The sequence below is a fragment of the Peromyscus leucopus genome, chromosome 2, assembly GCF_004664715.2.
Source record: "Peromyscus leucopus breed LL Stock chromosome 2, UCI_PerLeu_2.1, whole genome shotgun sequence".
Taxonomy (NCBI): Eukaryota; Metazoa; Chordata; class Mammalia; order Rodentia; family Cricetidae; genus Peromyscus; species Peromyscus leucopus.
In genome coordinates, this window is record NC_051064.1 from 129161543 (window position 1) to 129177649 (window position 16107).

Here is a 16107-nt window from a genome sequence, read left to right on the forward strand (position 1 = left end):
AGAGGGCTGGGTGGCTGTGGGAACTGTCTGCCTCTCTCTGTCCTTCTTCTAGGTGCCCACATCCAGTTTTTGAACTTCTCCACGGAACCTAACCACGACTTCTTAGAAATCCGGAGTGGTCCCTCTGAGACCAGCCGCATGATGGGCAGGTTCAGCGGAAGTGAGCTGCCGGGCTCCCTGCTCTCCACATCCCATGATACCACTGTGTACTTCCACAGCGACCACTCCCAGAACCGGCCAGGTTTCAAGCTGGAGTACCAGGGTAAACATGAAAGTGTCATGGTGGCCCCACTGTCAACCCCGCATCCGTCCCACAGCCACCACTGTCACCCCGTGTCTGTCCCACAGCCACCCATCTCCCCTTCTTTACGCTTGAGAAGAGATGCCAGATGGGCTGAGAGGCAGCAGGCCTCTCTGTGGAGGCTTCTGGTTGGCAGTAGCTACCTAACCTTGTTTGACAGACAGCTTAAATATGCCCCGTTTTTTTCCAGAGCCATGGGCCCCACAGCGTCCACTGAGGCTCCATAGTGTCTAGAGCTGATAAGCTAACAGCATCCTGGGCAAGTTGCCCATCAGTTTCCTCTTGACATCCCTGACAGTGGCCCACCATTTCCCCCTTGGCTGTGAGAGGCTCATTCTCAGCAAAGGTCCCCGGTGACAGAGTGGAGAATTCCAGGAACAGTGCAAACAGCACCCACCTCAGGCGGCGTTTCCTTGGGGAGACCCACCCGTGCGTGTGTTTTGCTTGCAGAGGTTCTATTTTCTCAGTGAAACCCAGTGGCAGGTCCAGTGCTCCTGGTGTGCTTTCCCAGAAAAGAACCCCGTCACACCAGCTCAGGCCTTGCTGTGTGAGACGCCATTCATTCATCACGGACGGTGGACACCGCCCAGCCTGCAGGGCTGTGCATGGCAGCCCCACAGAGGCCTAACCTCTGCCCTGAATGCTCTCTTGGCGTCGCTCCGTGAAGCACTCATTCCGGCCCCATCTCAGCTCCTCTCACTCACTTCCTGCTCCATACTTTCAGATTTTTATTTTATTTTATTTTTTTACCAATCCTAGTACATGCTTGTTTTTAAAAACCCCAAAACTGTACAGATGTTTGAGTGAGCAGGGGGCATCAGCCAGCTTAGGCTGCCATAACAAATGCTGCAAGCCGGCAGCTCATAGACAACAGAAACCAGTCCTCCCTCTTCTGGGGGCTGAAAAGCCTTAAGATCAAGATGCCGACAGATCCCATGTGTGGGCAAGCCTCTCTCTGGCTCGTGGCTCCTCTTACTGTGAACCTCTAAACCCTCTTCTGTAGAGACCCTAGTCCAGTTCTCCCCGGAAGACCTAAGGAGGCTCTACCTCCAAATGCCCTCTCGTTAGGGGATGAGGCCTCAGTGTGTGGTATTGGCACATGCGGGAGGGACACATGTAGGCGATGTCACATGTCATGGAAGTCACGTTGCTCTTGTGATCCTGTCCCATCTCCTGCATGGAGGACGGAACTTGGAATGATTGAATGTGTTCTCTCCTGTCCAGCCAGCACTGCATCCCACGGCAGGTGCTGCCTTGCAGTTTCCTGTTTCCAGAGTTAATTTTTAGTTACACAGATAATTCACTAACACATTCACCTTGTTAAAAAACGAAAACAAGAAAAAATGGCAATGGGACAAGATTATTTCCCAGAGACAACCCCACTTTTAATTCTTTATTTCTTCCTTCCTTCCTTTCTTCCTTCCTTCCTTTCTTCTTTCTTTCTTCCTTCCTTCCTTCCTTCCTTCCTTTCTTTCATGTGTGTGTGTGCGTGCATGCGCACACGCGCGCGTGTGTACACCTTGGAAGAATATGTAAAGTTTTACAAAGTTTTGACCACGTATTCTTTTAGTCTAGAAAGAATACCGTGCAGTGTGTCGTTTCCTAAGAGCCTTGGCTTCCTCACCCTGTGCCTGGGAGCCCCTTCCTTGTTAGACAGGAATACTTAGCAAGGACTGGGCTTCTCGTTCCGAGACAGCTGGAGAGCGTGTCCCCTGAGGTAGGCACGTTTGGAATGGTTTCACAGAGGAGGCCTGTGTGCCAGCATGGCAGGCTCATACTGCAGGAGCACAAGAGCTTGGCCTCCCCAAACCATGCCACTTGGTTGGTACCGACCAGGCAGCCACATCAGAACCTGCTCCTGAGCATGAGTGTCTGCGACCGCCAAGGGGAGGATGTAGGACTGACGTGTCAGGATACATCAGTAGTCAGCCTCTGTCACAGCAGTCTGTCACGGAAGACAAACATGACTCCAGTTACACAGTCCACGCTCTGGCTGGAGCAGATGTGCCCCCCCCCATCACACACACACCACTGCTACCTTCACTTCCTGGGTCTTGGTTTGGTGGAAGGCCATCACAAAGTACCAAAGACCCTGTGACTTGAACAACAGAACTTAGGTTTGGGGATGGAAGTGAGAGCAAGATTAAGGTGTTGGCTGGCCAGGTTCCTTCTGAGGGTTGTAAGGATCTACTCCGGGTGAGGGACTGGATTTGGGTGGTTTTCAGATAGGTCAGCATTGTGTCGGCTTGCAGAATCGTCACCCAGTCTCCAACTTCGTCTTCATATAGTATCAGTCTCCAAAACTCTAGGCCCCTCCTCTCTGATTGATACATAACCATTATATATATATGGAATACAGTGTGATGTTTCAAGACAGGAATGTTGTGTTTAATCCAATCAAAGTGACTCATATCCTCATCAACCGAAACATTTACAATTTATTTGATGTGGGTAACACTCAAAATGTCCTCTCCTGTGTGCTGGCAAGGACATGGGAGAAAAGGAGGCCCCCATGCTATGGGTGGGAGGTAAATGAGTAGATAGATCATGGGATGTAGTGTGGCGGTTCCTCAAGCTTCCCCCTTCTTATAGTAACACCAGACACATCAGACTGCCATCTGCCCTACAGCCACTCAGGTTTGTGTGAAATGGGCAGAGGTCCTCTCTCCAATAAGGTCACTTCCTGCCGTTCTAGGCATTCAAACGTGTGACTATGCAGAGTCAGTTCAACCCGTGCTCCCCCTGACACTTCTCTCTCTCATAAATATAAGTGTTGACAACACCACTGTTGGGTCACGGTCGGCTGCTCCAGGCCCACCTCACCCCTTCATGGGCACAGCCACACACTGAGCCCATACCCGCTGAGCTCCTACATGCTTCCCGGGGTGGCAAGCCCCCTTGTCTTTGTAGAGGTGTCTTACTCAGACCCACCACTGACTCCTGGATCCCCACGAGAGACCTAACCACCCCCACCTACACAGCTGCCGCCCCTGTGTCAGAGGACATCCTCCTGGCTCTCCCAGGCGTCTCGTTGAGAAGGGCTCCTACTGAGCCTGCCCTCCCTGAGGTCCCCAGCTGTCCCTCTGAGGAATCAAGGACAACATGACATAATGGGTCAGCCTTCCTCCTGTGATCAGGACCTGCCTCGTGCTCCCTTGCCCACAAGTCCCACCTGTGTGCCACTCAGCATCAGGCCGCCTGTGCCTTCTCGGACCGGAGCTCAGCTTTCATTAAGGTTTCTTGCTGTGATGGTCCCGACCTCGCAGCCCAGGGGGTTGCTAGTGCCAGAGGCCCAGCTGCTTCACTGAGGCCTCTAATTTGTGAACGATGCAGATGATTCTCTCTGACCAACTGGCCCGCACGCTCTACAGTCGTTCAGTATAAACAGGCTCTGAGCTCTGAGAGCTCCCCCCAAAGAAAATGGGCCTCAGGTCTCCAGTTTTGTAGAAGAGCCATCTGTCCCCACTGAGACTATTTCTTTCTCTGGACTCCAGATCTCTTTGTTTCCTTAACTTTTCTTGGAACCATCTAGCTCTTTCTCCTCCAAAGCCCCCCAGATGGACAGTTGAGCATCCTCAGGCCACTGCTCCCTGTCTTTCCATAGGCAGACATTCCATAAAACGTTTAATGGTAGCTAAGTTTGCTTACTCTTAACTTACTCCATGGCTCAGTAGGTAAAACTTCTGTCACTCAAGCCTGAGGCCTGTGTCGGTAGCCCTGGCACTAGGGAGGGGGTCAAGGCAAGAGGACCCCAGGGGCTCATTGGTCAACCAGTCTACTCAACAGCTGAACTCCAGGTTCAGTGAGAGGTCTGGCCTCAAAATGTGGTAGAGAGTCTCTCTCATACACACACACGCACACGCACATGCACACACTGAGAACACATACATACACTAGACAGACAGACACACAAGAAAATCTCAGAAGAATCACATTCATAGCATGATGACTAAAGTGTACCCCTGCTCCAAACTGCTAGGAGCTGTCAAAACTCAGGTTTCAAATGGTACGAGTTTGTCTGGAGTCACAAGTGTTCCCACAGGAGCATCTCCCTTTGGGATGGCCCAGCCCCCCTCCCTGAGTAGGCCAGCTTTGACTTCAGGCTTTATGTCTCCCTCTGAAGCACCTTCTAGGGCTCTGAGATCTGTCTTGGACTGAAGGGAATCCAGTCAACCCTCGCTGAAGTTCCTCCCTTTTGGAAAAGCTACTTCCTCAAAGGACGCTTGCCACTCTTGTCAAAGCTACTCCGGCTTTTGACCTGCAGCTTCTCTTTTCAGTCTGTCTGTCTTCAGGCCATGGAGCTCCAACCGAGGCTTCCAGGGCGGCATACGTGCGGCCTCCAAGACTTTATGGGCAGATCACCCAGAGTCACTCCCCTAACAGGGCCACCTCTCTTTAGCCCACCCATGCCAAGGGTGGCTACTCGGTTCTTTGAAACACACCTCAGTGATTGTGTGTGTGTGTGTGTGTGTGTGTGTGTGTGTGTGTGTGTGTGCAGGTGCATGTGTGTATTGCAGGTGTACATGTATGTGTGTGTGCGCACAGAGGCCAGAAGACCACCTCCTGTGTCATCCATCATGCATCGGGTGCCGTGTACCCTTTTTTGAAACTGGTCCCTCATCTCACCAAGTAGGCCTGATGTTTAATAAGCTCCAGGGGTCTTTGCCTGTCTTTGCCTCCTCGGTACTGGGATCACAAATGCACACTGCTACTCCTTCTGGCACAAAGAAGGAAGGAAGGAAGGAAGGAAGGAAGGAAGGAAGGAAGGAAGGAAGGAAGGAAGGAAGGAAGGAAGGAAGGAAGCAGGCACACCCACGTGGATCCTGGGTTTCACACTCAGGTCCCTCCTGCTTTCAGGGCAAACCAACTGAGCTTTCTCCCCAAGCTTCTCTGAAAGTGATTTCTAGTGAAATGTGCACATTCCCCCACTGAAACAGCCCTCCACGGTGTCAAATGGAAACACGGAGCCCAGCCACCTCTGCAGAGTGGGCATGGAGGAACCGTTAGCCCCGAGGTCACAGTTACTTTTACTACATGTGATAAATCATCCACTTCCACAGAGCATCATTCAGCCTCAGCTGTTCCTACTGCGTGTTTCTGCTGTGGAAACAGTCCATCCCCTTCTCCTGCCAGTTCCCTGTGTAGAGAGCACCCAATTACTGCCACAAAGAATATTCTTCATCCAGTGTACCCAATTAGTTGGCGGCGTTGCCCTGTGGTGCACACTCAGCCGGTGCCTCAGCTGCCTCTGCCCGTTGGACGGGCCTCAACCATTGCCATGAGGGCAGCTTTCCTCCTCCTCCAAGGAACATTCTGGTATGGTGGTCATACCTCCCTGGTGGCCCACCTGGTCTCCCCCAAAGCTCCCATCTTGACTGCAGGTTTAACTGATTCCCCCTAAATGCTTTCATGGGTTCTAACTTAGCAGAGCTGGAAAGAGCCCACTTATCTGTTCGCCTCATTGAATCTGTGTCTGTGACCTCGAGATAAGCGACAGAAGACACCCAGACCAACGCCCGACCCCCCTGCCCCAGAAGATGGTCAGTGAATAGCATCCCTCTGTCAGTATGTTCCTCGAGCCTCTGCCCAGTGGAACTAAGAACAATCAATACCATTTATGGGGGCCCCTCCCACATGCCAGTGTCACACAAAGGGCTGAGCAGATGTCACTGCACTCAGTCCTTGTCACAACTATGAGTAAGAAAGAGGGTGGCATAGGGAAGTTGACTTATCCGAAACCGACAACCAGTCAGGTCTGCAGGTACCCCAGTCCTGGGGCTCTGCCACAGTGCTAGCCCCTGGGCACCACAGTCGTCCCTTTGGGAAGAAACACCCCAGAAAGAAGAAGGTGACCTTTTCTCCTGGCCTTTTCTAGCCTATGAACTTCAGGAGTGCCCAGACCCAGAGCCTTTTGCCAATGGCATAGTGAGGGGAGCTGGCTATAACGTTGGACAATCGGTGACCTTCGAGTGCCTTCCGGGATATCAGCTGACTGGCCAGCCTGTCCTCACATGTCAGCATGGCACCAACCGGAACTGGGACCATCCCCTACCCAGGTGTGAAGGTATGTCCTTCTCATGCCCTGATGGTCCTTCCTGGGGTAGTCATAGAGACAGAGCATCCTGCTCCACCTGCTGCTCTGTGGGATCACCAAAGGTGGAGGTTCAGGCAAGCTTTACTCATCCTGTTTCCATGAAGGTGGGAGCCAGCCCAGCCAGGGAGAGCACCCATGTGACAGAGCTCTGGGCAAGTTCTACAAAGGACCTGGAGATGTGCACTGTACCCAAGGGAATGACATATCCCCTTGGGTGCTAATGTCCCCCAAGGCAGTAAGACAATAGGAGCCAAATGATGAGAGTCAGCCTTGAAACCTCCCCAAAGGGAAGAGAATAATGCCTTTTTCTAAGGACTCTGGCTCCCTTCACCTCCCCCATCATTCCCCTTCTTCCTACATGAATTTGATGAGGGCCGAGCTGGTAATCTCAGGTCGCTGGAGATGGGACATTCTTGGGCCTTCTTCCTTAAGCAGAACCAAGATGGAGATGACCAAGAGGCCGTGAGGACGCCTTTCCCTATAGCAACACCTCACTTCCACTTTCTTTCCTGTCTTACTCTGACAGCCCAGAATTTTCCTGGAGAGATACTAGAATCAGTCTTGAAATGGGGAGGTGTGGCAAGGACAGTAACCCAGGAGAAGAAAGTACCACAACTCTGGGGTCAGCTTTCAGTTCCATCTCGGTGCCTTGCCATTGAGTTTCACTTCCTTCCTTAGTAAAGCAGCATTTCCTGAGAGTGAGAAGGTTCCACAGATGGCTCGGCCTGCGGTGGTGACGGCACGGTAGTAGCTTTCTGTAGAGAAAGAGGCCTAAAACCAGGGCTGCATCTCTGGGCAAGATACTGAGCCAAACATTTCGTTTGTTGGTTGATTCACTAACTGATGATGTACTAGGATTCAAACCCAAGGCCTCATGCATGCTAGGCAGCCAGCTCTCTGCCTCTGAGCCTCATGCCAGCCCTGACCAACCATTTCTTATACACTGTCTTCCCTAATAGCCCCCACAGTCCTGTGAAGGGTATTCTTAGTCTAGTTCACTCCTTAGGAAACAGACTCAGAGAGAATGAACTACTTGTCTATGGTCATGCAACTAATACATGGCATAACCATGATTTTAACCCAACTTTAGCTTCACTACAAAAATCCAAAAAGCCAAATAAAATAGTTGCTATGCAGATATGAAGGCATGAGTTCAGATTCCCAGAACCCATATAAATGCTGGGTAGGTGTGGGGACCCAGCTGAAATTCTAGCACTCGGAAAGTGGAGACAGGGGATCCCCCCTTTGAACAAGCTGTCTAGCCAGATTAGCCATATTGGCCAGCTCTGGGTTCAGTTGAGAGACCTCACCTCAAAGAATAAGATAGAAAGTGATCAAGGAAGATCGCTAGCATCAACCTCAGTTCTCAGTGCACACCCATGCTTATGCACACACACAAACATGCATATAAACATGTCACATACCCCACATGTACATACTCACACAAATAAATAAGTAAATACTACATTTAATTTAAAAAAAATTAGACCAAAAGCACCACTCTGGAAAGAACAAGTCAGAGAGGAGAGAGATTGTCATAGTCCCTCAGCTCCTCCCAGGAAAAGTACTCCAGCCCCAATCCTAACAGCCCATCCTCCCCCTTCATCCCCATTCCTCCATTCCTCCCTTCCTCCTCATTCCTCCCCATTCCTCCCCATTCATCCCCCCCCCCCCCCCCCCCCCCCCCCCCCCCCCCCCCCCCCCCCCCCCCCCCCCCCCCCCCCCCCCCCCCCCCCCCCCCCCCCCCCCCCATCCCCCATTCCTCCCATCCTCCCATTCCTCCCCATTCTCATCCTCCCCATTCCTCCCCATTCCTCCCCCATTCTCCTCCCCATTCCTCCCCATTCCTCCTCCATTCCTCCCCATTCCTCCCCGTTCCTCCATGTTCCTCCCCATCCCTAGGACAGGGGTCAGGGAGTTCTCAAGGGTAATTCCTTCTCTACTGGGCTTTTCTGTGAGAAAGAGAAAGAGGAGGTCAAGGTGAGATGACCGCAGAGGCACCTGAAGTGATGATAGACAGCCAGGGAGCAGCCGTGCTGAGTGAACTGAACCAGGCATAACCACCCAGCCCTGTGTCTCCTCCTCACTCCACCAACCTGGCAAAAATAGTAATGAGAGCTGGGATTTTGCCAGGAAGGCATTTGGGTTCTCAGCTGGGTGGGTAGGACTCTCAAATACTCATTTATTTGTGTTTCCTCCCTGGCAGTCCCCTGCGGTGGAAACATCACCTCTTTTAATGGCACCGTGTACTCACCTGGCTACCCCAGCCCCTACTCAAGCTCCCAGGACTGTGTCTGGCTGATCACTGTGCCCATTGGCCATGGTGTCCATCTCAACCTCAGCCTGCTGCAGATAGAACCCTTTGGAGACTACATCACCGTCTGGTAGGCGCAGATGCCCCGTCAACGGCAAATCAAAAAGAGGCATTTGTGGAGCTCAGGGCTGAGCTGAGGCTCAGCATCAGGTCACCAGTTCTATGAAGGGAGAGGAATGAAAGGTCAGCGGTCCCCAACCTGGGTCCCTTTCTACAGCCAGTGAAGGTGCCAGTGGGTGCGTGATTGGGAGTGGGTTAATATGCAGGCTTTCCTTCATATTTCCAGAACTTACTCCCACACTCTACACACACGTAACCTATTGGTGAAATTATTAAGGCCACTCCACATAGTTAAAAGGGAGGTTTATTTAGTGGCATAACTTACAAAAGAAGGGATAGGTAGGTTGCAGGGTCTAGGAAAGATGTAACGCAGTCCAGTGTTGTTCTCTGGAGAACTCTGCTCGGCCTACCTCCAGCGTCCAGGGTCCAGGAACCAAGAGAGGGCGGTGCATCTGGATCTCGGGTCTTCAGGGCCGTCTCTTGGCCCCGCCTTGTAGGCGTGACAGTTACCAAAGCCTCAATGGGGGTTGGAACTTCCAGATCAAAGCTGGAATGGCTACCCACTACAGTAACAAAGCTGTGCAGACTAACGGAGAAGGCTTGGCATGACATTATGCAAAGTCCCTCTGGTCATCATGTGCCGAGTCAATGCTGCCCAACAGAGCATTCTGGACTGATGGTGACATTTGATGTCCATGCCATCCATCCAGCATGGCAGGCACCAAGCTGGCTTTTGAATCTTGTTTAATTTTAATGAATTTAAATCTAAGTAGCCATGTACAGTTAGTAGTTGCTAAACTGAGCAACTCAATATTTAGTAATAGAGTTCTATAGACAGTGTCCTGAGTGAATTTTAAAGTGGAAATGCAGATTCTTAGTTGATAAAGACAATTTCCTAGACAATTTCCCCCCAAACAATTGAATCTATGGACAAAGATATACAGCATTTTAAAAATTCCTTTGTTTGGAGATTAATGCCATTCTGGGAATCACCAAAGGGTAATGGAATAATTTTTCACAAAACTCTGAGGAATTTCCAAGCAACGGATAGGAACAGGAAGGGGGCACTAGATAAGGCTTCAGGCAAGAAATCATTTTCCCCAAAAGGTAACATGGGTGCACCTTTGCTTGGGTGGCAAAGGGCTGGCTGAGGGAGCCAAGACCTACCCCAGTTCCTCTGCCCCTAACAAAGAAGACCAGCAGCCCTACCCCACGGTGCCTGTGTGGCCCCAAAGCCCACGGGGGGAGGGGGGGTGAGACTAGTGAAGAACAAATAGAAGGCCTCACAGAGAAGGACTGGAGAGTTTTCTAGGGCCACAGCCTCCCACTCCTGGTGTCCCTCAGAGCCCCTGATGGCTCCGGGAGCAGTCGATACTCAAGACAACTGATGACATGCAGGACCTTCTTTCCTATATGCAGGGACGGGCCACAGCAGACGTCTCTACAGCTTGGTGTCTTCACCCGAAGTTTGTCCAAGAAAATAGCACACAGCTCCTCTAACCAGGTCCTGCTCAAGTTCCACCGGGACACGGCCACGGGTGGGATCTTCGCCATCGCCTTCTCAGGTCAGCAGGAGAGCTTGGCCAGGGTGGGGCACACAGGCTTTCCAGTCAAGGCTGCGTTTGCTATTTGTGTGGCTTTGAGTGAGTCATGTGGCCTCTGTGAGCTCCGATGTCCACAGCCTGCAGGAGCATCCCCAGCCTGGGGCTCTATTGGGACATGGCTTTCCTTGTGATACAGAGGTGCACAGGCATGTAGGGCCAGGCCTGGCTGCCAAGCCACCCATCCACACCAGCTCACAACTGACCTGTCCATCTCTCCAGTCCCCTTCACTTCTGTAAGGCTGTCTTCTTCACAGGGCTTTTGGGGCTCTGTTGACCCCACAGAGGACCCTCTGATTGGTGATACAAGAACAGGCATAGAGGTTTCATCCTGGATGAATATAAATAGTCCTGGAGTGGGGAGGGTGCCTCACCAGCTGCCTGTTTTCTTCTAGGAATCTGGAGTTCACTGGGGACCTGAATGGTTCTCAAGCTTATTACAGCAGACATAGCCTAAAAGCACCACAGAGCCATCTCTATGGACTGTGCTCCTCTGTGGAGTGACAGCCATGTCCCCAGCTCACAGAGCAGTGTGTATGTTTGAACAGGAACTTCATTCCTAGCCCTGCCTCGGGCCAGGTTTGTGTGAGCTCGTGTGACTTTTCCCTGCTGGTGACCTCCATCTCTGAGAGTCCTGTGAGGTGGTTATTATCAACAGCCCTTATTATCATGTTGAAAATGAGAAAGAGATTTCAGGACTTGCCCAGGGTGTTCAGGCAGAAGTGGAGACAGCACCCAGGGAGTTGAATCCTGCAGTGCAGTCTGGTGTGACTTTACAGTGTGGTATGTCATTGATGGAAACCGGAACGTACTCAGCCCTGAGCCTGGAGACAGAGACAAGGGTCATGTAAAAACCAGAGGCAACCTGGGCCTGGTGTCGGCCTGGAATCCCAGTTGCTCAGGAGACTGAGGAGAAGTTAAAGGCTTGGATAGGCCAGAGTGAGATCAAGGCCAGCTTTGGTGACTCTATCGAATGAGGCCATGTCTCAAAGTAAAAGGTAAACAAAAGACTCGGGTTAGTTCAGTGGTGGCACCCGCCTCACACGCACGAGGCCTGGTGTTTGAGCTCCTGCGTCACAGACAGAGGGGAGGCAAGGGAACAGCTTGGAAGTGGAAATGCTCACTCCACAGCCTGGCCGCCTGACCCAAGCCAAAGCCAGATGTGATGGGGCACATCTGGAATCCCAGCACTCCTAGGGGAAGTGGGAGGCAGAGATGGGAGAATTGCCCAGAAGCTCACAGAGGCCAGCCCGTTCTATACAGTGGCAAACAGGAGAGACCCTGCCTCAGACCTCCACATGTGCACCATGGCATGAGCAGACAGACAGACAGACACAGACACACATGAGAGAGAGAGAGAGAGAGAGAGAGAGAGAGAGAGAGAGAGAGAGAGAGAGAGAGAGCGCTCTGTCACTCCCAGCTGCCAGGGTGACTGGGACCCAGAGGTGAGACTACCCTCTCAGTTGACCTCAGTATCCATGCCCCTCCTGTTCATGTCTCTCCACCAATCAGGGGGAACCTGGGCTTTGAATTTCTTTTCAACTCTGTGTGACCCTCCCCTAGAGCAACAAAGCATGAACTCCAGAAGTGTAGCCAGGGATTCACATGTTGGCTCTGCCCCATATGAGCACATGAGTGGGACCTTGAGGACTTTTCTTCTTTCTGGGATTTCGTGATGTCTGCTTTCAATATCCACAAAGTGGGGTAGGAGTGGTACCTGACCACACAGGGCTGCCTGCAACCATGTGTGGAAATGCCTGGCCCCAAAAAGGACAAGGGGCCAATAAATGGTACCTTCGTTATCATCGTTATCATTCTAGATACTGACAACCCCATGTGACATCACCAGGGTGCTGGACCAACTTGTGGTACCTGTTTGTTTTTTCAAAATTCACATCAATGCATATGACTACACTTAGTTCATTTTTTCGTACTGTCTAATATTCCACGTATAAAAATAGAGTAGTTTAATTAGTCTGTACCTAGTAGTTTGCCTGCCAACTCCCCGGAGACCTTGCCCCCTCCAGGGAGAGAAGAGAGCAGCAGCCGCAAATCCACTGTGGTTAATAGTGTGGGCTGGGAGAGGCAAGTGAGTGGCTGAAGGGCAGGTGGGCTGGAGGCCAGCCCTGCTTCCTCTGGAGTCACTGTGGCAAGCTGGTACTTTGGGGTGGGAACTGAGGAGTGAGGAGAGAAGGGGTGTGTGTATGTGGGGTAGGGGGGAAGCACAGGGAACAGGGCTCACCTTCCCATAGCTAAGTGGCAGCCCTGGTGGCTTTGTTTTCATGTAAGCATCAATAAGCCGGAAGGAAAGATACCTCAGGGAGGCTTATGAAATGGCTCTGTGACATGTTTTCAAAAGGAGAAAATGGATTTGAATAGCAGAGAAAATGTCCTTGAAGCAGCGTAGGGATGAGCAGAGTTGGGGAGAGCCTCTCCCTCCAGCATGGACTTCTAGATAACACGGGCTTCAAATAACAGGCAGACAGTGAACGGGACAACAGTGTCTACACCTGCCAGGATGAGAGGGAATGAGAACTACTGTGGCTTCAGCCAGGGTGATGGGGTGGGGTGGGGCACTCTGAGAGCTGCTGATGGAGACAGTCAACACCCTCAGTGATGGATGAGCGGGTCTCTTAAAGGGGAGAGAATAGGCACGTGGTGTCAGTCTCCGGGACAGATGAGGAGACACCCCTGTCAGGTGCTGAGCCCAAGCAGAGTGGGGGGGGGATGTCCACACAGAGGATAAGTCTAGACAGTGTGGAGGAAGGGTTACAATAAAATGAGAATTGGTCCCACACCGTGACTCATCAGCTAAGAAAAGGACATCAGAAAGGCCGGTTTCTCAGACTAGAGAAGCCTGCCTCAAAAACACAGAAAGGGAGAGCAAAGGTCAGACTGCAACCATCGATGTTGGGTCCAAACTGGCACAGTCACTCTGAGATCATGCCTTGCCATGCAAGAGGGTGTGTGTCTGTTCGGAGACATGTGTGTACATGTATGCTTAGATTCCTCAGCTCTGCCCCCACGAGGCTGTGAGCAGCATTTCTGGGAGCAGTGAGCGCATCTAGCTCCGGGTCTTAGTGACTGAATAGCGTTTTCTGCTAGAAGGACCAGGGCTCCATGGAGAAAGAGCGGATCCCAAGCCTGGGGCAGAGAGGGCACAAGCCGAGCCGAGAGCATCTCAGGGCTGAAAATAAGGGAATGTCCAGGGAATGACGGAGATGGGCCCATCTGAAAGACATAGAAATTGGCTTGAAGGGACACCTGCTGGCCATGTTGGAGATAATTTGAAAATCAAAGTCATTAATAATAGCGACAAATAGTAAGTGACCTGTCAAACAAAAGAGACAGAAGTAAATCGAAAGCTGTTTGAGGAGGAGATGTTTACACAGTTGGTAAATCATTCCCTGGACTGTAATTACGAAGGGGGGTGGAGAAGCCTGGAGCACGCCACGTTAACCAAGTGATGGCAGAAAGTGGAGATGGGGAACCCGGAGACACCAGAGTCAGAAGAGCCACACTTCAGAGGTGGTCCAAAGATGCACGGCCTGGATATACTCCAGCAGGAGCTCAGTCAAGCCTCGGTTCACCACATGTGGCCCTCCGAAGTGTCAAAAGCCATGAAGGTCAAGGGAAGCCTTTGGACTGCTCACATTAAAGGAGACGCCAGGTCTCTGGTGCTGGTGATCGTGAGCCACAGCCTTCTGCTCAGGATACTGTGGGTATTCATAGCAATGACCGTCACTTGGAGACAATCAGGGCATGCCTGTGAGGAAGTTTAACCTAGAGTAGGTTAATTGAGGTGGGAAAATACACCCTAAATGTGAGTGGTACCACTCTGTGGGTTGAGAGCCTGAACTGTACAAAACGGAGGAACCACCGGCGGCGTTTCATCTCTCTCTGCTTCCTGACTGAGGATACAATGTGACCAGCCACCTTAGGCTCCTGCCGTCACGCTTTCCCCCCGCCACGATGGACCACATCTTCACGTTGTGATCCTAAATTAAATCCCCCATTCCTCGAGTTGCTTTTGTGAAGCATTTTGTCACAGCAAGACAAATAACTGATGCAGGCAGGGAAATTGCTCCCTCCGTGGTCCTGAGTTCAGGACCCCCAGCCCCAGCCCTGAGAACTTGCACATGATGTGACAGCTGGAAGGTGGCGGTGTATTTGTGTGCATTTCCAGATGCTCACAGCTGTTGTGGTTACACAGGAGCCTCCGCTTGTTCAGAAAGAAGACACCGAAGCATCCTAGTTAGGGCCTGCTGTTTTCGTATTCATGGATATTTTAAAAAATCAAAAGGACCGGGGTGGTGCTAATTTTAATCATAGCTTTGTTTTGGGTTTAGTTTGGTTTTGAACTCACGATGTAGCCAAAAATGACCTTGAACCTATGTGAACCTATAATCAATCCTCCTGCCTCCACTACCCAAGTGGGGGAATTACAGACCTGTGCCGCCACACAGTTTTACTCCATGCTGGGAATGGAACTCAGGCCTTCATGCATGATGGGTGAGCACTCTCCCAACCCAGCTGTGTCCCCAGCCCTCTCATATCTCTGTTACTGCTTCAAATGAAAACTTTTATTTACAAGGGGAGCTAAATAGTAGGAATTAAGAGTGAAGAAATGCAATAATAACACGATTTAAGTTGGCAGGAGCATCAGAACAGGGCAGAGTCATACGGTAGAGAGGTGATGGAGGGGAAGGAGACTGGAACTGAAATGGCTGCAGGACAGAAAGAGAAAGGTAAAGGCTTGACTGGGGTGAAGATGGGCAGCAGGGCAGACAGTGGACCGAGAGCCAGCATGCAGGAAGAAAAGTGGGGGAACAGAATTAATTGATTTCTCTGAGATGAAGCAAAGCCCAGATGTGGAGAATCAAAGGGCCGACTAGATACCTGGAGGGGGACTAGCCCGACAGTGTTCTCCAGTGATAAGAACGAGAATCCAGGGTGAGAAAAGTACCTTCAAAGGAACCAAAACCAGGCAGTTCTCAGACAAATTTTTGGCATTAAATGGCAGAAAATAAAAGGAAAGAGACAGAGAGCACACACACACACACACTCACGTCAGCGTGCAGGTGTACACACGGGTCAGAGGGAGGTGCTGGGTGTCCTCCTCTGTCATTCAAGGCAGGGATTCTGCTTGAACCTGTAGCTGGTGTTTTTATAGCTAGGCTAGTAGACCACAAGCCCCAGCGATCTTCCTGTCGTCCCATTCTGTGCCAGAGTCACAGGCGTGCACAAGACCAGACCCCAGTTGTTAAGTCAGTACCACAATCCAAGCTCTGGTCCTCACGCCTGCACATCAAGCCCTTTTCACCCCTGAGCCATCTCTCCACCCCAAAGATGACATATTGTAGATCTCAACCTGTTTGGGGTCACGTGTCAGATATCCTGCATATCAGATATTTACATTCCAGTTCATAACAGTAGCAAAATTACAGTTATGAAGTAGCAAGGGAATAAATAGTTTTATGTTTGGGGTCACCACGTGAGGAGCCGTATTAAGGGGTCACAGCACTGAAGGTTGAGAACCGCTGCTGTGGATGATGTGTAACGGGGGAACTTCCTTCACGCGCTGATGGATGAGGCTGTTCTTTGCAGGGACTCAGAAGTTTAAAGACAATACTGCTGTTGTCCCAGTCTAAATCATCACTCCAAGGTCACCCAAGAAGACATGAGCCAAGCAAGAATCCAACAATACCTAAAGGAGCAAGTGGGATGCGCTGACGCC

At 51.2% G+C, this 16107-nt stretch overlaps 1 protein-coding gene across 1 annotated transcript in view; it reads left to right on the forward strand.

The window, feature by feature from the left end:
- Positions 1–16107, forward strand: part of Csmd2 (CUB and Sushi multiple domains 2) — a 568711-nt gene that overhangs the window by 483877 nt on the left and 68727 nt on the right. The window contains 4 exon segments of the mRNA XM_037203342.1: positions 53–262; positions 6177–6365; positions 8602–8779; positions 10189–10334. Coding sequence (XP_037059237.1) covers positions 53–262; positions 6177–6365; positions 8602–8779; positions 10189–10334 — 723 coding nt within the window.